We start from the raw sequence: 23,369 nt of genomic DNA on the forward strand, positions 1-23,369 counted from the left end.
TATTATCCACATATTGTAGATAAAGAAACTAATAGAGAGATTAAAGAACCTTTCCTGGGTCAATCAGCTAGTAATGGCGTTCCATCCAAGCCCAAGTCAGACTGCAGGCAAAGTCCACTCTCTTTCAACTCCAAAATGGTGCTGCCCCAGATCCCTCTAACTTACTGCTGGATTAACCATCCTTTAAGAAAAATTGTATTGCAATATTATTCTCTGTTTTTGCAAAACTAGGATTCTAAAACTCACATATGCTTGGCTTCTACTTTAGTTAGAAAGAGAAATATTGGGGCATTGCATAGCGTACATGTGTGTCTGTGCATTTGACATTAAGAAGATAAAAAAGGCGTAGTAAGTACCTGGCTGAGTAGTTGGACTCCCCCAGAATTTGAAGTGATTATCATCATCTCCCTAAAATTCTTAGATATATGAGACTGAGAATAAGGCTTTATGTTTTACTATTCAGTACAGTAGCTGTAAGTGACAGTTTTGGTCGAGGAAGGGCTTGGTATTGTTGCAAAGTGGAGCATTTACGGTTTTACAAAAGTAACCATCCCATTGGCCCAGTAAGGCCCTAATTTATTTTTTAAATAAATGAATAACGTTTAAAGATTTTTAAGATTTTTTGACAGTTAACATTATACAATTAATGCCATAAGCTTTGTTGAGATATTGACATACAATATACTGCACATATATAAATATACAATTTGATAAAATTTAACAAACACATACACCTGTGAAACATCACTTCAATAAAGATAATGAATATATCCATTACCCCAAAAAGATTTTTTGTAATGCTATATTTTTGCAGGAAAAAAAAACATCACCTAATTTGATGAAAAGAGCCTGGATGGGGACTCAGGCAATTTGGGTCTGGACTCTGATCTTGCCCTAAATAGCTCACTGAAATTCATTGAGTCCCTTAATTTTTCCAGCCCTTAGTTTTCTCATCTGGAAAATGAGCGGGTTGGACTAGATTGTCCCTAAGGCCCCCTATGGCTCTAAAATTCAATAAAGCAAAGAGGACAGGCATACTTAGGGTATTAGTTTGTGTCCAGACGGTTTTATGTAAAAACGTAGACTTCCTCAGTGGTCTGGTGTCAGCTGTGCCGCTTCATCCGTGCCTTGCTTTGCTTGATTGATTGATCATGAAGTCATTTCATTTTCTTTAATGCCCTTTCACCCTGATTCAAGGTCATTTATGTCATTGCTTCCATCTTGGTCTTAGTAAGCTTATAGAACTGTTCTACTTAAGAATTTAGGGCTAAGGCTTGAGAAATGCTGGGAATTTGCCAATGCCCTAAGCAAAGATATGATGAGGGCGACAGGACCATCAGCTCCCTGCATATTTGCAAGGCAGCTTGGCATTTTGTGGAGGGCAGAGACAAGTTATACTGGATATATTTCAGGTCTGGGGGAGGGGAAGCAGATTGGAGTTTAATTAAAATTCAAATCCCCACTTTGCCCATCTTCTTGCCAAGTTAGCAGCCAGCATTTCTGTTTGTGTTCTGGTGATTTTGCTGTGATGACATACACGGTTACCTCAATAACTCTTGCAGATTTGCCTAAAACTTCAAAATGCTCACGGGATGCCATAATCAGGCCTGGCACGCTGCCATCTTCACCTGTGTTTTCAGAGATCCCTCCTGCATTACTGCCAGGGTTCCTGGTGGGAAGGGGACGTTGGGAAGAGCTAGTGGTGAAAATTGAGCTGATTGCAAATGAGAAAAGTTTCGTCACAGTACAGAGGTCTTTCCAAACTGCTTCTGTTTTCCCAGGTAGCTAAGCGGGATTTCTGAGAACGGGCTGCTCTGACTTCATCTTAGCCCACCATGAGGTTCTTCCTGCTTTGTGCCTACATGCTGCTCCTGATGATTTCCCAGTTGAGGGCAGTCAGCTTCCCCGAAGACGATGAACCCCTTAATACTGTTGACTATCACTGTAAGTAATCTAAAGAACGTTCTCCTTTTCTAAGAAGGAAGCCTTTCTGGTTTTGATTTAAAAGTGTATTCATTTTTAGAAAGAAAGAGAGTTAGTTTTCTATGTCTTAAAAATGTTTTGCATATTAATTTACCCATAATCATTTTCTAGTGTTTGGAGAAAATGGGACAGGTTTGTGGGGTGCTTTTCTAAAGCAACTCATGTATAGTTTATATATTTTCAGTTAAAAGAAAAAGACCATCTGCTGACATTCACCATCTTTTATTCATTTATATTCAAGACCTTAAAAGAGGAATTTAGTTAAAACCCCTCTACAACTAGTATATACAGCTAATCAATGCTGTATATTGATTCTTCAGCTCCATAATCCTGACTGATGGTTTAGCCCATTTTTACTTGCAGATTCAAGGCAATATCCGGTTTTTAGAGGACGCCCTTCAGGCAATGAGTCACAGCACAGGCTGGACTTTCAGCTGATGTTGAAAATTCGAGACACACTTTATATTGCTGGCAGGTAATTTTCCTCTCGTTGGTTTATTAGATTAAAATTCGCTTCTCTGTGGTGCTTGCATTAATGTGTCTAGTTCATGAAAAACTAATATGCGATTGTGATCAAAAATTGCAAGTAGCCAAAAATATTCACCGAGAAGAGTCAGTGTTGTGTACCAGGAACGAAACACCGAGCTAAAGCCTTCAGCGGTGCTATTTTATTACTGCCATCAAGAAATCATACACCATTCTTTGTTCCTAAAACAGCAGGGGAAAAAAAAAATCTTTCTTTTTTAACTTGGAATTATTCAAGCAAATATTAGAAGTATGTCTGTGCTAATACCAAGTAGCAGTTTGACCCACGCCTGAAGAGAAGAGCTTTCTTTCTCCCTAACCACCGTGATATATAAAGGCATCTCACTAATGAAAAAGTACTCTTTGTTGACTTTGTTGGAGACAGAGAAAATCCAAATGATCTCCAAAACACAATAAAGGCAAATCTGTAAAAATAAAATAAGAAGCAGCTTAACATTTTTATGCCTTCACATAATATGACTTACTGCCTTGTTTCCAACAGGGATCAAGTTTATACAGTAAATTTAAATGAAATCCCCAAAACAGAAGTCATACCAAGCAAGGTGAGCAAGTGTAGTTGGCAAAGTTATTTGCATTCCTTCCGAACTTGAATAATTTTCCCCCTCCACTCCAAAAAGTTTCACAGTTAAAAATGGAACTTTGGTTTTGCTTGATTAATACAGAAACTGACATGGCGGTCAAGACAACAGGATCGAGAAAACTGTGCCATGAAAGGCAAGCATAAAGTAAGTGGAACAGTCAAGTGCCTGCTAGATGTAGTCTTTATGTGGGCTTGATCCCACAGTGCCAGCATATGGGATGTCTAATATTAATGTGATTATTACTTTCTTTAGGATGAATGCCACAACTTTATTAAAGTATTTGTTCCGAGAAACGATGAGATGGTTTTTGTTTGTGGTACCAATGCGTTTAATCCCATGTGTAGATACTATAGGGTAAGTATATTTCATGTGATGTTCGCTTTTTTAAATCAACTTTTCTTCCTTCACTAGTATGTTGTTACAGCTGAATATTTTCCACTATAACCCAGTAATTTGTTTTATATCTAATGCTATGGAAGAATAAAGACAGAATTCTTCAAATAGAATTTCAGTACAAATAAAGCAGTATTGCCTTCAAACAGGTACATTGAACAGATGTGACACCAGCTATTTATTTTTCTTTTGTAGTTGAATACCTTAGAGTATGATGGGGAAGAAATTAGTGGCCTGGCAAGATGCCCATTTGATGCCAGACAAACCAATGTTGCCCTTTTTGCTGGTAAGCTCCTTTGGTGTAATGAATATAAGTGATTAATGACATTGAAGGTGCAGAAGGAAATTAAAAGAAGAAAAAAAAGCTCATAACTAGGATAGCAACCTTGATATAGGTATTTCAAAGACTGAAAGCTATGAACAAATTTCCAAAAAAGAGGAATTGAAAATGAGCATAAGTATTCTGACACTTGGCTCTGTTATTAACTATGCCAGTGACCCTGATTAAGTTGCTTCACTTTTTGATGCTTAGCTCCCTCATCTGTAAAATTAGGTAATACCATGGGCCAACCTGTCATAGATTGATTATGAGTATCAGGTTTAGATTTATTTGTATATTTAGTGATAACATAGATGAAAGCACTCCAGAGGATATAACACACAGTACAGGAGAACACACTACAGGATAATTACGGTTATTTTACCCAAATTATAACTTCGGTTTCAGATGGGAAGCTGTATTCTGCCACAGTGGCTGACTTCCTGGCCAGTGATGCTGTTATTTATCGAAGCATGGGCGATGGATCTGCCCTTCGTACAATAAAATATGATTCCAAATGGATAAAAGGTACCATTGAAGAGCTGTGTTGTGGGATTGCCAAGGGTCTGGGATGGCCTAGTACGAACAGGAGCCATGGGCCTCAGGAGGTTCAGAGCATGACCTTATATTGTTTATTTAGAGCAAGTACAAGCTGCTTTGGTTGTGAACAGGAGCACTGATGGGGAATGAAGAGACCAGTAGCCATGTCAGGAAAGTAGATCCATCCAGGATTTTATCCTAGGTGGCCTCAAAAACAGAGAGCCCATGTCTGTGTGCAAATTTGCTTAACTCTAAGTGCACATCATAGTCCTTGCTCACTCCCATCTACCCATCCTGGAAAGTTAACAGTGAAAATCAATTAGTTCATATCTGCAGAGTCGTTTTGTTCTTTGGAGTCTAGAAATCAAGATTTTTTATTCTCAACGTTAAGAGGTTTTCTTCCCTAGTTAAATAGGTTAATGAATAAATCTGTTGAAACAAAGACCTTTGCTGTAGTTCAGTTCCCTGTAGGCTTTTTACAGTCCATTAGCTGACATTAAAGACTCTGGGTTCCCTGAAGCTTCAACACACCCATATTGGGACTCCTCAAACTCATATTGGAGTTCTCATTGGCTGGATGTAGCTGTGCCATGTCTGTCAGTCATGCCTAGTTGTCGAGGTCTTATGCTAATTTGAATTATCCTTTGGGAACCAGTTTGTTTTCCATTTTTCTTTCAGAGCCACACTTTCTTCATGCCATAGAATATGGAAACTATGTCTATTTCTTCTTTCGAGAAATTGCTGTAGAGCACAATAATTTGGGCAAGGCAAGTACATGCGCTTGACTTGTATTGTGGACTTGTACTGCATGGAATTGAGCCTAGGGAATTTGACAGTTATGGTCTTTACATGGTTTCTGGCACTCGATGCATTTAGGGCCAAGTGCAGAGAGGTGAGTTGCTCATCATGAGAATAATTGCTGGAAAACACCTGAACAATGGCCGGAGTGGGAACGGCAGCCTTGGGCCTTGGGAGGTTTCATCTTTTTCTGTCACTGCAGAGAGTGCTCTCCAGGCACCCTTGAGCTATGGATGCTTCTTTAACTCTTTAGAAATCTATTGATAGTTTTTTCTTTCTCAGCATCAAAAAGGCAAGATGGCAAGTGTGGGTCCCTGTTCAATGTTGAGTAAAAGCCCATATAATTTTAAAGTATTGCTACCCTTCTATGCCAAGTTTGAGGATGGCAGATTTCATTAACCATATGAGAAGCAAAGTGGGAAGATAAAGTGCAGGAATGGTTTCCATTCAGCCAGGCAGCTTGATAGCTCACTTCTTGGGGCGCTTGTTTGGCAGAACAGGCAAATGGCCCTTTTTCCTCACAGGTAAATCTAGTTTACGTTCTTACCTCTAGAGAGAAGGCCGCTAGATTCTTTTGAACCAGATCTATCCTTAGCAATTTCTGTCCCTCCCTTAAATAGCAGCTTTCGCTTTCCATTCCTCCTCCATGCTCATAACCCTAGTTTGAGCTTTGTGCTTTGCTTTGTCCCTTGGGCAGGCTGTATATTCCCGTGTGGCCCGCATATGTAAAAATGACATGGGTGGCTCCCAGCGGGTCCTGGAGAAACACTGGACTTCATTTCTGAAGGCTCGACTTAACTGTTCTGTCCCCGGAGATTCGTTTTTCTACTTTGATGTCCTGCAGTCCATTACAGACATAATACAAATCAATGGCATCCCCACTGTGGTGGGGGTGTTCACCACCCAGCTCAACAGGTGAGAACAGATTCCCGGCCCTTCCAAAGATGCTCTGTGCCAGCTTGTGGGAACCGAGAGTGGCCCATAGTCGCCTGTTGATTTTCCTGATGGTTTTCCCCTTTTTCAGCATTCCTGGTTCTGCAGTCTGTGCATTTAGCATGGATGACATTGAAAAAGTATTCAAAGGACGGTTTAAAGAACAGAAAACTCCGGATTCTGTGTGGACGGCAGTCCCTGAAGACAAAGTACCAAAGCCAAGGTAAAGAAACGAGACAAAAAGGGTTTTTGTCTTTAACAAAACCCTATGGTCACTGGAGCAGCATCCTCAGCTAGCAGCTGGGCCAGCTTCCCATGCCAGGAGGGGCCTGTGCACCGCTGCAGACAGGAAGTCAGTAAACATAAGCCTGTGAGTGGGAGTGGGGAGAGCCCACAGGATCCAGGGAAATAGCATTGCTCCCCCGGGTTTTGCTCACTCCTTTCTCTCTTGACCTCTTCTTTCAGAATGGACATTTATTCCTTAGATAGAATTTATAAGGGGAAAAAACCACCTTTCCTTTCAGGCCTGGGTGTTGTGCAAAGCATGGCCTCGCTGAAGCATATAAAACCTCCATCGATTTCCCGGATGAAACCCTGTCCTTCATCAAGTCCCACCCCCTGATGGACTCCGCCGTCCCACCCATTGCCGACGAGCCCTGGTTCACAAAGACTCGGATCAGGTAAGTGTGCAGAAACAGCACCCACTCCCATTCAGCAACCTCTCTTCCTGTTGGCCTCCCCTTCTGACCTGGCCCACCTCCTCTGGCAGGTACAGACTGACGGCCATCGCTGTCGACCATTCTGCTGGACCCTACCAGAACTACACAGTCATCTTTGTTGGCTCAGAAGCTGGCATGGTACTTAAAGTTTTGGCAAAGACCAGTCCTTTCTCTTTGAATGACAGCGTGTTACTGGAAGAGATTGAAGCATACAACCATGCAAAGTAGGTATATTTTATGAGCACACTCCTCAGCACTGCTCAGAAATTTCTGGCGTGTGTTTCGTCTAGTCATTTCCTTCCAGCCTTGTAAATTAGCAGTGGTTTGGCATATTAGTCTTTTGGGTTGGTTTTTTTTGCTCACCAAAATACATCCTGGGTTTGTTGTTTTCCTGATCCACTAGGATTGGAGGGTGGGCATTTGGTAAGTTTAAAAATAATTCAGCCTTTGGTTTTTACCTGTGGAAAATGAGAACATTTTAGCACCACCCTTCTTACCTTGCAGGTGCCTCTGACAGTTGGTTGCAAGCACACACGCACACACACAAACAGAATACAATTCTTCTAACCACTGATATAACAGATTTTCTGGACTATTGAAACAAATGAGAAATAGGCAAGAGAAATGGAGCAAAGCAACTAAGGAGAGATGCGGAAACATCTAGCACAGGAAGATTTAAATGCATTAAAACATCCTTTTTCTTCCCTATAGTCTAACATGGTCTTCATGAATGCAATTCCCTTCAACCATGAGAACAGGAAAATAACCTTACAAAAACCCTTTGTCCAACCTGAAGTTTAACCAACCATGCAGAGCAGTAGAAGAAGCAGCACATAATTATTACTTGCCAAACTATGTACTTGCCTGGTTTCCTACGGAGAATATTCCTTAAGACCTCCCCAGCTCTCAGTAATTGCAAAAACCAAACCCCACTTGCCTTGTACAGTTCATGTAGCTTTTGTCTTACTAAACGCATGGCTTCGAAATGTATCCCGTGCTGTAGGTGTAATGCTGAGAATGAGGAGGACAGAAAGGTCATCTCGTTACAGTTGGATAAAGATCATCATGCTTTATATGTGGCATTCTCCAGCTGCGTTATTCGCATCCCCCTCAGTCGCTGTGAGCGTTATGGATCATGTAAAAAGTAAGCTGATGTTTCTTTACTTACCTGGGTCTTGCAGCATCAAGATCTTTGATGACGAGAAAATCCAAGTTACGTTCTGTTTGGTTTTCTGCAGATCTTGTATTGCATCTCGGGACCCGTACTGTGGCTGGTTAAGCCAGGGCATCTGTGGCAGAGTAACCCCAGGGATGCTGTAAGTATACTTTGTCACATTCACCAAGATCTTCTCCAAATCTGCTTCTATCTTCTCCAGGGTCTCTAAAGCTAGAAATCTTAGAAAACTTCCAACAACGCTACTTTTCCTTTTTTTTTTCTTTCTTTTTCTTTCTTTTTTTTTTTTTTTTTGGTGTGGAAGAAGTAAAAGAAAGAAAATCTGGAGATATTAGAGGAAAGGGAGGTTGTAGTTGGTATAATACTTAAGGGAAACAGATGAAGAGGAAAATCAATTCTTTTCTTCTCTCTTAAACATTCTACTTACCAAATGTTTAATAGAATACTCATTTTAGCCAGCTAGGTTGAAATGTCCATCTTTTCTCTCTGCCTATTCTTACTAATCGATCTGTGTTCTTGATTCTGCTCTGGTTGTCACTTGTGTTCCTATGAAGGCTGTTAACCGAAGACTTCTTTGCTTTCCATAACCACAGTGTTGGAGGATATGAACAGGACACAGAATATGGCTACACAGCCCATCTAGGGGACTGCCATGGTAAGACCCAGGCTTCCCTTCCTTCCTGGCACTTCTTTTTGACCACATTTGCACGTGAACATTATTTTACAATCAGCCTTTTAATGACTCAGGACACATACCACCTAGCATTTAACTTCAACTTCGCAAAAGCTGAGCTGTTTGGTCGTGGGGATGCAGTAGAGAAGAATCTGACTTTTGTTTTTTCCTTCACCATTTACAATTTTGTAGGAAAGCTAGAGAAAGGTAGTCTAACCAGGAGGTTAATCTTTTAATTTATAGTCTTTTCTTTGGACTTTTTTAGTTAATTGGAATTCATAAATTTTTGCTTTCTTTTGGTTACTTTTTACTGATTACTTGTTCCTTTAATTCTTTTAGAAATTTTGCCTACTTCAACTACACCAGATTACAAAATATTTGGCGGTCCAACATCTGGTTAGTTTTTTTTAATTTTTTTGAATTAACGACCTTTTCTTTCCTTCAGTTCAGCATTTTCAGCCCCTTCTCCCCTCCTTTTGCGCAGTTTGGCAGCCCTTCATTTTTCCGCTTCGACTCATAATCCCACCGATGGTACCCAAAGACTTTTTCTGACTCAGCACTTCACCCCTGTGTAGCATGTTAACAGTCCATCATTGACCGAGGCACATCCTTTAAGAAAAATCAAACGGATTAACATAGGCTGCATTCCAGCTGCACGCACGTCACCCAAGCTTTCTTCTCTCTCACCCCTGTGCATCGTGAATGTTCCCTCTGGCCATCTATATTTAATGGATGGCAGAATTTCATTATTTTCCCCTTCTCTCCTCACCTTTCCTAAGACCTAGTCAACAAATACACATTTCCCCAAAATGTGTATTTATAAACTTTGGAGATCTTTTTTGAATGGTTTGCGGTAATCCTGGGAATCTTTGAATGCTGTGGTCTCAGTGGTGCACAAAGGGCTTCCATTGAATGAAGCTGGTTCTGATGTATTAAGTTGTTCAATGACTCTCCATACCCCTCTGTCTGTATCTGTCTTGGAGTCTTCGTCTGTGACCGTTGCACCAGTCTGAATTGGGGTCTCTGGAGTTTTAACCTAAAATCATATGCTTACATCTTGAGGGAAAATCTCCTTGGTGGAAATCAGTCATAGACAAGCTAAGAGGTTAAGTTAGTCCCCCCCCCCCAACTACTGCTGCTTCTAAAACTCACCAGCAGTTTCTTTCCTCAGGGGGGAGAAAAGGATGGCAGGTCTTCTGTATCAGAGCATCTTTATTCAGCTTGTAAATGCCATTTCTTTTGCATGAGTTGCTGCTAACTCTCTGGAAGAAACTCCCCAGGCATTTTGGAAGGCACAGGCGAGGTTCGTCCTTGCCTCAGTGCTTCACCACGGACGCCGGGCCCTCACTGCAGTCAGTAATCTCCTGACGGACGGGAGGTCCGTGAGGAAGCCTGACAACCTGCTTGATCAAGTCCAAAATCAAGTGTTCACACGGACTTACCCAGGTGTTTTCCCAGCAAGTTACCCTGTAGGTTCCCCAGGGAAGGATGTACAGTTTCCAACCATCTATGAAAATGCTTTTAAAAATATACACAAAAAGAAATGAAATGATGTTGTCTCACAAAAGGATGAGAAAATAGCATTTCATCTTTGGGGTTTGTATTACCTTTTCCACGAGTGTCATTAATTATCACGGGGGCTTTGGCAGCAGTGTTTTGAGTATCTTTAATTTTGAAGTCTGCTTCATATGTCTTTACTGTTAGTTTTTAGTTTTTAGTTTTCCCTCACGAGAAAGGGATTTGGTGTAGTTTCCTCGGATGTGTTTTTATGAAATCCTAGAACAGGCTTTCTCATAAAATTTACTTAAACTTGACTTAAAAATGCAACAGACCAGTCAGAAAAATCTGCTGACACTACCCACATTAATAAAAATCTGTTTGCCACCACAGACATGGAGGTATCTTCATCTTCTGTTACCACAATGGCAAGTATCCCAGAAATTACACCTAAAGTGATTGATACCTGGAGACCTAAACTGACGAGCTCCCGGAAATTTGTAGTTCAAGATGACCCAAACACTTCTGATTTTACTGATCCTTTATCAGGTATCCCAAAGGGTAAGGCCCACCAGGGAATTCATCTCTCACTGAGTGGAAACCTGATTCCTACTATCGCTGAGGAGCATATGGACTTAGGGTGCTCCGCAGGTGAACAGAAACAGACCTGCTGCTGTTGTTACCGCCTCCGCCGGCTGCAGTCACTTCGATTTTCTGTGGTTATGTGGAGTGCATTCCTTAACAGATGGAAGTGGTAGAAACCCTGTTAAAGAAAGGGTTGGTGAAACAGCCACTCAGACAATCTAATCTGTGTTGGTTTCTATCTGAAAAAGCTGAGAGTCTGCTCAGTATCAGAGAATTTCCAGGGTCACCCCAGCAACATCAAAAAGTAAAACTCAGGGGCCGGCCCCATGGCGTGATGGTGAAGTCTGGCACACTCTGCTTCGGCTGTCCTGCTTCACTGATTTGGATCCCAAGTGCAGGCCTACACCTCTCGTCAAGCCATGCTGTGGCAGCATCCCACATACAAAACAGAGGAAGATTGGCACAGATGTTAGCTCAGGGCTAATCTTCCTCAAGCAAAAAAGAAAAAAAAAAAAGGAAGATGGGCAACAGATGTTAGCTCAGAGTCAATCCTCTTCACCAGAAAAACCAAACTCATTAACTGCAAATATCCTGATATCAGATGTTTTGTCTAGGAGGCTTTCACAGCCTTTTGTTGAGTTGCAATTCCATGTGCAATATGAAAGGAGATGTGGGGTGCTAAGTTGTGTGAATGCCACAAGCAATAAAACATAACAGGGTGTTTGTCCATAACTGTCATTTTCAGCCCATTAGAGAAGCAGTTATAAAACTGCTACCTGGTGAGTTAGCTTATTAGATATGTTACTCTGGAAAAATCTATTCTTTAGCACTGTCGAAACTATGGTATCAGGTTTCCAATCAGTTTTTATTGCAGAGCATTGTCATTTATGGTTTACATCTGTTGATTTTGGTTTTATATGTTTTCATGGTAAACAGTTTTATAATCACTCTTTCTGCTTTGTTTTTTTTTTAGTAATACCATTTCTTTCTACCTTTCTTTCTTTGTCTTTCATGATGCCACTGAATTCCATAACCCCAAACACTGATTAAAAACGACTAATGTTCAAAGGCCTTAGTACTAATCTAAAGCAACAGAATCTTTAAAATCACTCTGACTTACCTTATTCTGGGATAGCTGTGTTTATAGCATGTAACAGACTTGGATACCTCTGAAACTAACATTTCTTTGATTGACTGTTAGATGTCTGTGGTTGCATTAAAAATCCCAATAATTACAAACTAATTTGCTCTTCTAGTCTAATTTAAATATTTCTTAAATATCTCAAGATAATGGGATGACATTACTTAACTAATACATAGTATATTTCCTTAGACTGTCTGGATTTCTTTCATAGGAGGCAATTCAAGAGTGCTTCACCCCAAGATGGAATGAAAAACAAAAAATCAAAGCAAACATGAAAGTCTATATTCGTAGCTAACAGTGACCAAGCAGATGCTTTTAATTTGTGAACAAATTATGTGTTTTTATTCTAGTTAAGATAGCATAATTGTATTAGCATAATTATTTTAGCATAATATGTATTTATGCCAATTCATACATTTCCCTAATCCCAGCAGCTGTCCTTTAATCCCAACTTATGAATTAGGAAAAAATCATGAGACAAAGCATTTCATGAGTTTAAAGTTGGCCATTTAGAAAATATACACTTTCTAACTCTAATTTTCAGGTAGAAACTCTTAAAATTTCAAATAGTTGACTATTCAAATATTCAGCTATTTAAGAGGGATTGGAGAATAGAAGACAGACAGACACAGATCAATGAGAGATTAGAGGTATCCTGGCATTTGCAGCAATCATATATGTCTCTGGGGGTCCTATTGTGATTAAAGAAAAATCTATATCTGGAATTTTAGAGTCTACCTGACCCTCCAAGCTAAGCATATGGACCATGTTCAGGTAGTGCTGGCTTATATTGTCTCAAAGAAGTACCTCACTCAGACTCTTTTCCTGTGCATCTATTGCAGGTGTACGATGGGAAGTCCAGTCTGGAGAGTCCAACCAGATGGTCCACATGAATGTCCTCATCACCTGTGTCTTTGCCGCTTTTGTTTTGGGTGCATTCATTGCAGGTGTGGCAGTATACTGCTATCGTGACATGTTTGTTCGGAAAAACAGAAAGATCCATAAAGATGCAGAATCTGCCCAGTCGTGCACAGATTCCAGTGGCAGTTTTGCCAAACTGAATGGTCTCTTTGACAGCCCGGTGAAGGAATATCAGCAGAATATCGATTCTCCCAAATTGTATAGTAACCTGCTGACCAGTCGGAAAGAGCTGCCACCCAATGGAGATACTAAATCCATGGTAATGGACCATCGAGGCCAACCTCCCGAGCTGGCTGCTCTCCCCACACCTGAGTCTACACCTGTGCTTCACCAGAAGACTCTGCAGGCCATGAAGAGCCACTCAGACAAGGCTCACGGCCATGGAGCTTCAAGGAAAGAAACTCCCCAGTTTTTTCCCTCTAGTCCTCCACCACATTCCCCATTAAGTCATGGGCATATCCCCAGTGCCATTGTTCTTCCTAATGCTACCCATGACTACAACACATCTTTCTCAAACTCCAATGCTCACAAAGCTGAGAAGAAGCTTCAAAACATTGACCACTCTCTTACAAAATCATCCAGTAAAAGAGATCACCGGCGTTCTGTCGATTCCAGAAACACCCTCAATGATCTCCTGAAGCATCTAAATGACCCAAATAGTAACCCCAAAGCCATCATGGGAGATATCCAAATGGCCCACCAGACCCTCATGCTGGATCCTATGGGACCTATGTCAGAGGTCCCACCCAAGGTCCCTAACCGGGAGGCATCACTATACTCTCCTCCTTCAACTCTCCCCAGAAATAGCCCAACCAAGCGAGTGGACGTCCCCACCACTCCTGGAGTCCCAATGACTTCTCTGGAAAGACAACGGGGATATCACAAAAATTCCTCCCAGAGGCACTCCATATCCGCTATGCCTAAAAACTTAAATTCACCAAATGGTGTTTTGTTATCTAGACAGCCTAGTATGAACCGTGGAGGGTACATGCCCACCCCAACAGGGGCGAAGGTGGACTATATTCAGGGAACACCAGTGAGTGTTCATCTGCAGCCTTCTCTCTCCAGACAGAGCAGCTACACCAGTAATGGCACCCTTCCTAGGACGGGACTAAAGAGGACACCGTCTTTAAAACCTGATGTGCCACCAAAGCCTTCATTTGTTCCTCAAACCACATCTGTCAGACCACTGAACAAATACACTTACTAGGCCTCAAGTGTGCTATTCCCCATGTGGCTTTATCCTGTCCTTGTTGTTGAGAGGATGATGTTGCAAGGGTACCTTAAGACAAGAGACTCGCTTGTATTTTAAGAGAACCAAGTGGCCAAAGAAACTCTTTCTAACTTTGGCAACAGAACTTGCCACATGTAGCTACTGCAGCAAGGCTTCTGTGTACTTGTCTGAAACAAAGGAAGGTGCTGGTCATTCCATTTCTTTTGTTTGAAGCTAAAGTGATGTGTAGCTCCAAGGGGCTACCTTACCAGTTTAAAGAGCTGATACAGTACTCAGAAGAATCTGTGAGCAAATACTTGAAAATGGGTTCAACTTAGACTGCCATTATGTGTGGTCTTCCCATTAAATGTGAACATTTTAATATGTATGCATTCACCTTGCCTCTTGCACAAATGTCAAAAAACAATGGTAATGTCTCAAAGAAATGAACTTGTAGATTACCAAACAATTTGCTAAAACTTCAGTCTTTGACCCACACTGTAGCATTTTTTTCATGTGTGGCATTTTTTTCACGCCACCAATGAACTGTGTTATGTGTGTGTGCACGTGTGCGTGGGTGCGTGCGTGTGTGTTCTGTACCCACTAGGATCTGTTTAGGTGCCCATTGCATCTTCTTGTGCTATGGAGTTGTTTACATTGAGCATGACTGAACAAGAGACCATAACTTCTTCCTTCCAGCAGTCCATTGGGTTCAGCTTTGAGAAAGAAAGAAAATCGAGGCTGATTTGACCGTCAGAATGATTAACTTGACTTACGTGGTACCCAATGCCAGAATGTAAAAGTTCTAAGTAATTTTGTGCTGCTATTCATTAAAACTTCTATTACAGTCTTGCCAGCTTCAGGAGATCGAGATGTTAAGAGGTATCTTTGATTAATCCACCAGTATTCGGTAGTAAAATTTACCTGTCCACTGTGAATCCAAGCCTGAATCACTCTATTTAACCTTGGACACATTAATAAGGTTTTCTTTTGATTGTGTTTACTTTCTCCTTTAACTCCTCCTACCCCCAAGATAAAAAAATGAAATAAGACAGAAGACAAAAGAAGGAGACGTGGAAGGAATTGTAATTGGCTTAACAGAAACAGTCTTTGAAAGCCTAACAGTGGTGCAATCATGTTGTCTATGTCGTGTTTTGTGAGAATTCTCTCCTAAGTCATGCAGGTAATGACAATATACTGTAAATATTACATGTGCGTTTACCTGAATCTGTGCATTTTGTGCCTTATTCATGAGAATGATAGAAGTACTAAAATATGTCAAGTGTTTTCAGTATAGCACATCATTTACTGAGTGCCAGTTGTAAATGTTTTTCAACCAGCACCTGAAAAGACTTTTAAAAACTCATAAAACCAACCTAGAACAATTAATCGTAAAACAATCCACCCAAATAGCAGCATTACACCCTTTGCCATGGTAAACATTCCACTCCTGCTTTCCTAAGGATGAAACAGTGATAATGTGAAGTCAAATGAGGTTTCCCGGGCAAGGTGACACCTGTGGAAATCATATAGAGTCATTTATTCGTAGTTTTGCAAAAGCCTCTTACAGTTGATGATGTGCAAACCCAACGACTGTTTCAGTTAATATGCTGCACACCACACCATGGTTCATTGAACCTAATCTAGAAAGTATCAAGGCAGAGGAATACTTCTGACTTAGTCAGACAAATAAGTTCAACTGATTTCTTGTGACAACGCTGATGATATATATTACTTGGGGGAGGATGGGGTGCAGAAGACCAGAGCATTTTTATAGAGAATGTAGAATACTGATACTGTTACTCTTTTCCTTTGAGAATATTGTTTTATAAAGAACGTGATTTCCTGAGATCTCTGGAAGCTCAAAAGCTAGAACTTCTGTTCTTGAAACATTTCAGCTTTGCAACTAAAATATTACAGATTAATAATAAATTAAACCAACCAACGATAAACAGTACTCAGTTCACCGCCGACAAACGTGTTTGAATTCACCTTACCAATATTAATCCCGGCGTGCGGAACGCGGAACAGTAACTCTATGTGAACCCGGATAACATTTTGTAACATTGTGCTGCCTTGTAGTTTGTAATGTGAGTTCCTATCAGTATTTATGTTGAAATTTCTAACATAAAATGTAGTCTCTATCCTGTTAATTTAATTTTTAAATGCTTTATCCATTTGTGCAAAGGTAAACACAGATTGTATCTTTTTTAATGGTACGGCATAAAAAGTAACCCTCAAGTGAAGTGGCTCTATACTGTTTTATAGAGTACTTTAACATGTATAGAGATCTTGTAAACTTGTATTGTGGATGTGTAAATAATATGTACTTTGGGTTTTTAACACCGCATGTAAAGTCAAAATAAAATATACAAATCATTATATCCTGCCCCTTGATATTGAAGAAGTTTATAACATATCATGTTTTAAAAATATTTTTAAGTCAGTCAACACCGGGAAGAGTTTCTGTTAAAATGTACCAAAATATTCTTATCTGGAATATTTGCTAGTCGGTCTGGTACACCACCATTCTCTTCTTGCAAGGCTGATAGTGATGGGCCGAGCCCCTGAAGAACTGAGAAATGATTCAGAAAACCAGATGAACCGTACTGCATCAATAGTCAAATGCTTCCCGCAAATGTACAGTGGCTCATCTTGTCCACATATCTAGTTCAACAGACATTTTTACAATTCATGATTTGTGTTCCTTCATGAATATTTTAATATCATTTTAGTCTGAAATTATAGCTGGCAAACCAAGTTCCTGTGAACATTTCTTGCCATTTGGTATAGGGTATTTTTCAATTCCATTGTTTTAATTGAATAGAATATATTAAGAGATATCTTCCCCAAATATTGAAATGGAAGGTAAAATTACGATTCCTGTTGGTTCTTCCCTTAGCATGGAATGAGATGGTGGCTTATGTCATTGCCTCTTGTGGATGTTAAGGGTTCACGCCACTTCTGGGATAGACAGTAGGAACATTTGTAGCCATCCCTGTGCTCTTGCTTCTAGGGGCTGCTCCTGGCCGAAGCCCACTTGCATCTCCTCTGTGGACGAGAGCCACACGGCATCTCTGCAGAAGCGGAAGTCGCCATATCCCTGTCTTGGGCCTTGTTCTCTTTCATGTTGTCATCTAGTTAGGGGTGCTGCCTTTCAATGTTAGTTCAGTGGTATCAGGTGTCCTTTTTCATTCCTATCATGGCATCCTCTAGTTTATAGATATGAGAAAGAGTTTGCAGAAATCCTTTCATAAGAGAAAAAGATGAGTAGAAGGCCAATTTGCCCCTTTTTACAGCTACCACCACGACAGCTGTGCAGGCAGGAAGGCAGTGCCAGCAGTCACGGAGCCTGACTTTGGCATTATGAACCCTGCCCCACCATTCATGGAAGTCTGTGTCAGCCTGAACCTCCTTGCACTGCTGGAGAAGAGGGTGGAAGTTGTCTCCCATCTTACTGACTTGCAGAAGTCAATTTGTAATTCTTAGGGTTTGGACAAATATATGATGGAAAAGACAATTAAGGGAAATTTATCTTAGACCTTGTTTCTTCCTGGGCTTCTTGAGCATTGCATTCTCTGCCATTTACATTGTCTATTTCTATTACATTGGTTTATTATATTTTATGGCCATTATACCAGTTTTCCTGGGTTCAGTGATTTTCTTTTCCTTCTCACTTTATAGCAGATCATAGCCTTTTTTGATCATGGACATCTTGGATAATTTAATGAATGGTACAGACTAACAGTTGAATCTCATTTTCCTTTTGGGGGGATTTACAGACCCATAAAACCAAGTCTATGAATCCTCAAGATAAATACTTAGACCCCATTTGAAAAAAGTGGGATTAGAGAACTTGAAGCTTGTCATGAGGAGGCCCTTGTAGAGGCACAAAGAAAATGAATTAACCAGGACAGACCACCTGTACTCTGGTTCCAGAAATCCCATTGATTGGCATTTAGGTTACTCTGGGAAATGGCCATTTTGAAACTATGTGAAACACCTGAGATGCTGGTACAGGCTAAGAAAAAATGGCATCTCCTATGTAAGGTAGTAGGCCTCGCATGGCCTAGGTGCTGGCCAGGTACTAGGAAGACTCACCTTCCTGCCATCTGAAAGAAGTCAACTTTCTCCCCTCCCCTTCCCTCCCCTCCCCTTCAGCTCATCTCCTTCATCCTTCTCATCAGAGGAAGGCAAAGAACAAGGTGTTCACAGTAGCCTTGGGTCCAGGTGTGGGAGGTGGGTTCTAATCCCGACTCTGCCACTCACCAAGTGACTTTATGGTACCACACCGCTCTCAACTTCATTTTTCTCATTTTTGAAGAGATGCTTCAACATCCATTTCTCTGACACTTCTATAGTATCTGTCAACTCTATAATTCCATTACCTATTTTATGAATGCTATGCTTAAATATTACTTTTTCAATAGCCTGATTTATAGGCTTTTTATGGTGTGTGAAGCCTGCTCCCTTTTAGATGTGAGATATATGTGAGATTAGCAATAAATTAAGTCATGATAAACAACACACTTTAAGCCATTTAGCTTGGGTCTATAGTTGAAGTTTACCCTTTTTGCATATATAGCATGCCAAAGACTTAAATCTCTACCAGTGTTGCATTCTTTATTAAGTAGACGTGATACCATAAACAAGGAGGAAATGGGCCTGTAATAAAATCAATCCTTAATTCACAGAGGAATTGGGAGGTGAGGGGATGGGGAGCAGTCAAATCTTGGATATTCAGACCATGAATCAACTGGAAGTCACATATAAAGGAAAATAGAATATTTCTAGACCTTGTCCCATAATACAATTCTTTTCAAAATTAGATGTTGAATACTGGTTGATAAATCTCTTTGTAACATGCTCTTTGGTTTATCTCAGCCTCTTAATGCTGCATTTGGGTGAAGGGAAGTATGAAAATGTGGCATTTGTTACACATGCACTGTTACTTGGGACCATTCTTCCTTTGTGTGAGTTGGACCACCTGATGCTACTGTAAAGATTGACTTGAGGCCAGTTAGACAAGTTGTGAGAGAGAAGATTTGTCAGTGTCAAGCAGACATGTCCAGTGGAACTTTCCGTGTGGGTGGAGATGTTCTATATCCATGCTGTCCAATATGGTAGCCACTAGCATATATAGCTTCTGAGCACTTGAAATGCAGCCAGTGCCACTATATTGGTACAGGTACTGGTCAAAAATCCACCACTGCTGCTGCCACAGCTGTCAGAGGTCTAGCTGCTGCTCTGAATGCAGCAATTCCAAGGGGTGTTTGACTCTGATTAAAAGATGAGATACACCTTGTACATTTTGTATATCTACCCTCGTGCCTCAGAGAGAGCTGGGCTCATAATTGATCGCCTGATCAATCACAGATCTGGTTTGAGGGATTTTGTTTTTCCTATTTAGAAGCTGTCATGAGCACATCCATTGGTACCTGAGAGAGGCTCAGCACTGGGCTTGGGTGGACTGGCTTCTCTTAGGTTTTCCTGATACTTTTAAGCCCTATTCACTTAATCCTTGACATGCTCTTTATTACAAAGGGATAAAATTTGTCATTCCAATTTTCAAGATAGGGAAATTGAGGTCAGTGGGGCTGTGACAACTATGGAAATGTAGATGACAGCCAACTCACAAATCAGGGCTAATTCACATATTGTCACATTCGTGCCCTGTGCACAAATCAACACCCTCCACGAAAGAGCTGCAAGGGAATATCGGTGTTCAATCAAAAGAGGATGGCCTCTCTCCAGCTCTTCATGTATAATGAGGAGAAGCAAAAAAGGCAGAATAATTACAGTATCCAGAGGTACGTGCCAAACATCCAGTGAAAAATGAAACACTCAGTGAGTCAGTCGCATGCTGGGCCATTGCAGTGAACACGCCAAATCAATTATTCGAAAAAAAAAATTCATGGATTGAGTTGACGCGGCATGGGCTGAAAGCAACCAAAGAGGATTTATTCAGAGATGTTAAAAGAAGCTAACCTGACATGTCCACATTGTGCCCATCTAAGTTTCTGGGCCTCCTGCCGCATCTAAATCTATGGACTGTCAGCATCTCAGGGGAGAATTCCCGTTATTTCTTATTTTGGAATTTCTTCATATTGAGCTGGGGTTGCATATTGGGAGTTAAACACAGTTGTAGTTTTTCCACTAGTGGGGGAGCTATAGGAGTCAGGCTTTATCTTAAAGGAGAATGTTTCCTGATGGTCTGAGCTTCCTAGGCTTCCCTGCGGCATAGAGGAAGCACACAGAAAATGTCTGTTGAGGGAGCAAATTTGCTGACTGCCCCAGAGTTTGATCCTAAGCCAGGTGGCAGGGGCTGGCCAGACATTTGCAACTACTAATGCTAATAAGCATAGTAGAAGCATGTACCCCTTCTTAGCATTTGTAAATCAGGTTCCCAAATAAAAGGATTGCAGAATTCTTCAAACATTCTGAAAGGTGCATTTCACTGGTTTGGGGGCCAGCTTTAGAAAGTGTAAAAAGGAAAAGAAACTCTTGGAGCACTTTTGCAAACGTGAAAGCCTCGGGCGTTGGTAAGCATTTGGGATTTGAGTCAGGCTTCAAAGTTCAATGATATCTCTGGCTGAGAGACAGGACCATTGGCTGGTCCAGGCAATCTGGATGTTCATTGGTCAATATGTACTTACAGCAACTCACAAAACTCAAATCAAAACTGAAGAGTCAACCTGAGATGACAGGCTCTCTTCAGGCTGCCCAAGTTAAGACTGCCCTGGGAATAAGTCCATCTGATTTTCAGGACTTACTAAACTATTGTTTCTAATTACCTATGCAGCTCACCTCCAGAGAGGTAGAAAGAGTTGAACTCTTGATGTTTGCTTAATTTACATATTTATCATAAATTTATTTAACAAAAACAGCAAAATACTAAATTGAAGTAAGCAATAGAATTCAAATCATTTTAGATGTAAATATTCACATATAGAAAGGAGTCTAGAAAGAAATACAAAAACATTAAAAACTGGTTATAATCATTAAAACTATTGCATAATTTTGAAATATGCTTCATTCAAACATGTATTTTGGAAACGTCTCTTTAAGTTCTATTCTAAAAGAAAAAAATCCTGGAAACAGCCCCTGACTTTACTTAGTTATCTGGTTTCAAGAAAAGATGAAATCTGTTCACCATTGAAAACAAACTCCCAAAAGGCATGATTTAGTTGAAAGGGAGATGTCCATGATTATAATTGACCCCTATGTCCTTTGGTTTCTGAAGTGTCTAAATAGAGCATTTCTTTTTTAGCTGGGGATGCTAGAACTGAACTGATGAAATATGGAAATTGTTAAAATACCAAAAGGCAAAAAAGAGGCTTCCAAAGGACAGAACTATGACTGCGGCCAAGTAGCCGGGCAGGGGCTGAGTCCAGAGCAGGAACACAGCTGGAGCAGCTGCGTCAGTCAGCCTCCGTCTCCGTGTCTCTAGAAGCACGGACCCAGACACCTGTAAAGCCTCGTTTTCTCCTTTGTCTTCTCTTTCCTGGATTTCAGCATAAAAGAAAGCAAGGAAGAAGATGCATAGAGAGAAGGTGGCTCTGAGGACAATGAGATTGTTATGGTAATGACAACTTGTGAACATAGGAAATAATTAGTAGAGCAAAATCCTCTCCTCTGTGACAGCATGCCAGTTGAGGTTTTCAGGAAAGCCACTCCCCTTTCCAAAATTCCTTGCGTTTCCTACCCTCCCCCCACTTTTTAAAAAGTGAATTTTTTCAACGAGTTCTCCGTTTGAAGAAGTGACTTTGCCTCTCCTCTCTGTTGTAGCTGTGAACCACCTTTAGGAGATTAAAGATGCTTTTGGATAATCTTAATCGGTATAGCCAGTCAAAATGGAGCTCAGCCTCTAAGTTGGCATTTAGGGGCTTGGCTTGATGGTGTTTCCACTGTTCTAACTTACATCGAGAGTGTCAATAACCAAGACAATTCCTTAGGAAGTTCTTGTTCTCTGAAAATAAACATAGGATGCAAAAGAGAAAATGGGACCACTCTAGAGAAAATTACCCCCATTGTTGAAAAGATTTAAATTAATCACATAACTAGACTTGTGTCTCTTGGTTTTCGATTGGTTACCGATTTCCGGGGAATGAAGAGATATCTCTGGAGGAAGAGTCCTTTTCCATCCTTCCATATGAAATCACTCCAGTTGAATAATTTTAATTTCTAAATTTCCAGTATTTAAAATGGGCGGCCTGCACACACTGCAAACTCATTGGTTATGACTTTTTGAGACCCTTGCTCTAGGCCTGACTCACGTTTGATTAGAATCTGGTCAGGCTCTGGTCTGACAAAGTTATTACCCTGTGCCTGAGTTGAAGGCAGCCGGGAATCACACTTTTGTTGTAATCCTTTTTAAATGGTTTTATATGTTTTCCAGTGATCAGATCTTTTGCCTCTTTCTTCTCTTCTTTATGCAGATGCCAGTATATTCAGGAAGTTGTTTAGAAGAAATTCGTAAAGGATTCAGGTTCACTACATTTGATAGAAATCAATAAGACAATCCCTGTATAAATTTGTCTAACAATTGTTAGGTTTTGTTCACATCTAATTAAAAAAATAACAGAACAACCATACCTCCTAAGAGTAAACAACACCGTAAGACAAAACAAAAATACTTGGCAGAACAGTTGAATTTTAGAACTTTGTGAAGAAACCCCCCTTTGGTGTGTTGGAATAAACATGGAAAAAGAAGGAAGGGAGTCTGAAAAGAATGAATTCCACTCCAGCCAGCAATAGGAAATTCCTACCATTTGGGTGCAAAAGTCATGGGGAAATGAAGCCTGTTTGGAAATGCAAAACATTATCCCAAGGCCCTACATTCCCCTCGGAGAGAATGCAGCTTCCAGAAGTTTAGGAGGGACAAAAATAATTACAGCTTTCATTGGGGAAGTAGAAAAAGTATGAAGGATTTTAAAAGCTAAATGGGAGTACCAGGAGACCCGGAAAACCTCTCTAAGTGTGAGCAACTGGTTGAAAGATAGAGGAGTGTTTAGAGAACATTTTGCTTCATAACTCTGTTGCCCTGCTATCCTGAACAACAAAGTGTGAGGTACACTAGAGAGCTCTGTACTCAATCTTGATTGGGTCCTGGATAAAAGTTGAAGGAAGTGGAAAGGAGAGTCGAATGAGAGGGAAAACTGAGAAGAGTTGGGCAGTAATAGATAATATTTAGGGATAAATAAGGAAGATACCTAAGTGTTTGTATGTATTTGGCTTGAAAGAACTGCCATAATAGGCTTCATGAACAACACCTCTCCCTCCATCATGTAAGTATATACATTTTTAATGATTTATATAAGCAGTGAGAAAATTACTGAAAGATAAACACT

At 40.5% G+C, this 23,369-nt stretch overlaps 1 protein-coding gene across 12 annotated transcripts in view; it reads left to right on the plus strand.

Annotated features, from left to right (window-relative positions):
• SEMA6D (semaphorin 6D) overlaps positions 1 to 16,382 on the plus strand; it is a 54,473-nt gene extending 38,091 nt beyond the window's left edge. For 3 of the 12 annotated variants that reach the window (XM_046654606.1, XM_046654604.1, XM_046654608.1), the window contains 18 exons: positions 1,782 to 1,944; positions 2,347 to 2,458; positions 3,011 to 3,071; positions 3,192 to 3,254; positions 3,363 to 3,464; positions 3,699 to 3,789; positions 4,231 to 4,350; positions 5,041 to 5,129; positions 5,858 to 6,075; positions 6,185 to 6,316; positions 6,618 to 6,773; positions 6,863 to 7,036; positions 7,816 to 7,956; positions 8,051 to 8,128; positions 8,541 to 8,641; positions 8,999 to 9,055; positions 10,550 to 10,717; positions 12,728 to 16,382. In XM_046654606.1, coding sequence (XP_046510562.1) covers positions 1,836 to 1,944; positions 2,347 to 2,458; positions 3,011 to 3,071; positions 3,192 to 3,254; positions 3,363 to 3,464; positions 3,699 to 3,789; positions 4,231 to 4,350; positions 5,041 to 5,129; positions 5,858 to 6,075; positions 6,185 to 6,316; positions 6,618 to 6,773; positions 6,863 to 7,036; positions 7,816 to 7,956; positions 8,051 to 8,128; positions 8,541 to 8,641; positions 8,999 to 9,055; positions 10,550 to 10,717; positions 12,728 to 14,016 — 3,261 coding nt within the window. In that variant the 5' untranslated portion in view covers positions 1,782 to 1,835 and the 3' untranslated portion in view covers positions 14,017 to 16,382. The remainder of the gene's footprint in view (positions 1 to 1,781; positions 1,945 to 2,346; positions 2,459 to 3,010; positions 3,072 to 3,191; positions 3,255 to 3,362; positions 3,465 to 3,698; positions 3,790 to 4,230; positions 4,351 to 5,040; positions 5,130 to 5,857; positions 6,076 to 6,184; positions 6,317 to 6,617; positions 6,774 to 6,862; positions 7,037 to 7,815; positions 7,957 to 8,050; positions 8,129 to 8,540; positions 8,642 to 8,998; positions 9,056 to 10,549; positions 10,718 to 12,727) is intronic. The other 9 variants (XM_046654609.1, XM_046654610.1, XM_046654607.1 and 6 more) reach the window with 9 other exon arrangements.
• Positions 16,383 to 23,369: the final 6,987 nt, after the last annotated feature.

The sequence above is a fragment of the Equus quagga genome, chromosome 2, assembly GCF_021613505.1.
Source record: "Equus quagga isolate Etosha38 chromosome 2, UCLA_HA_Equagga_1.0, whole genome shotgun sequence".
Classification (NCBI taxonomy): domain Eukaryota; kingdom Metazoa; phylum Chordata; class Mammalia; order Perissodactyla; family Equidae; genus Equus; species Equus quagga.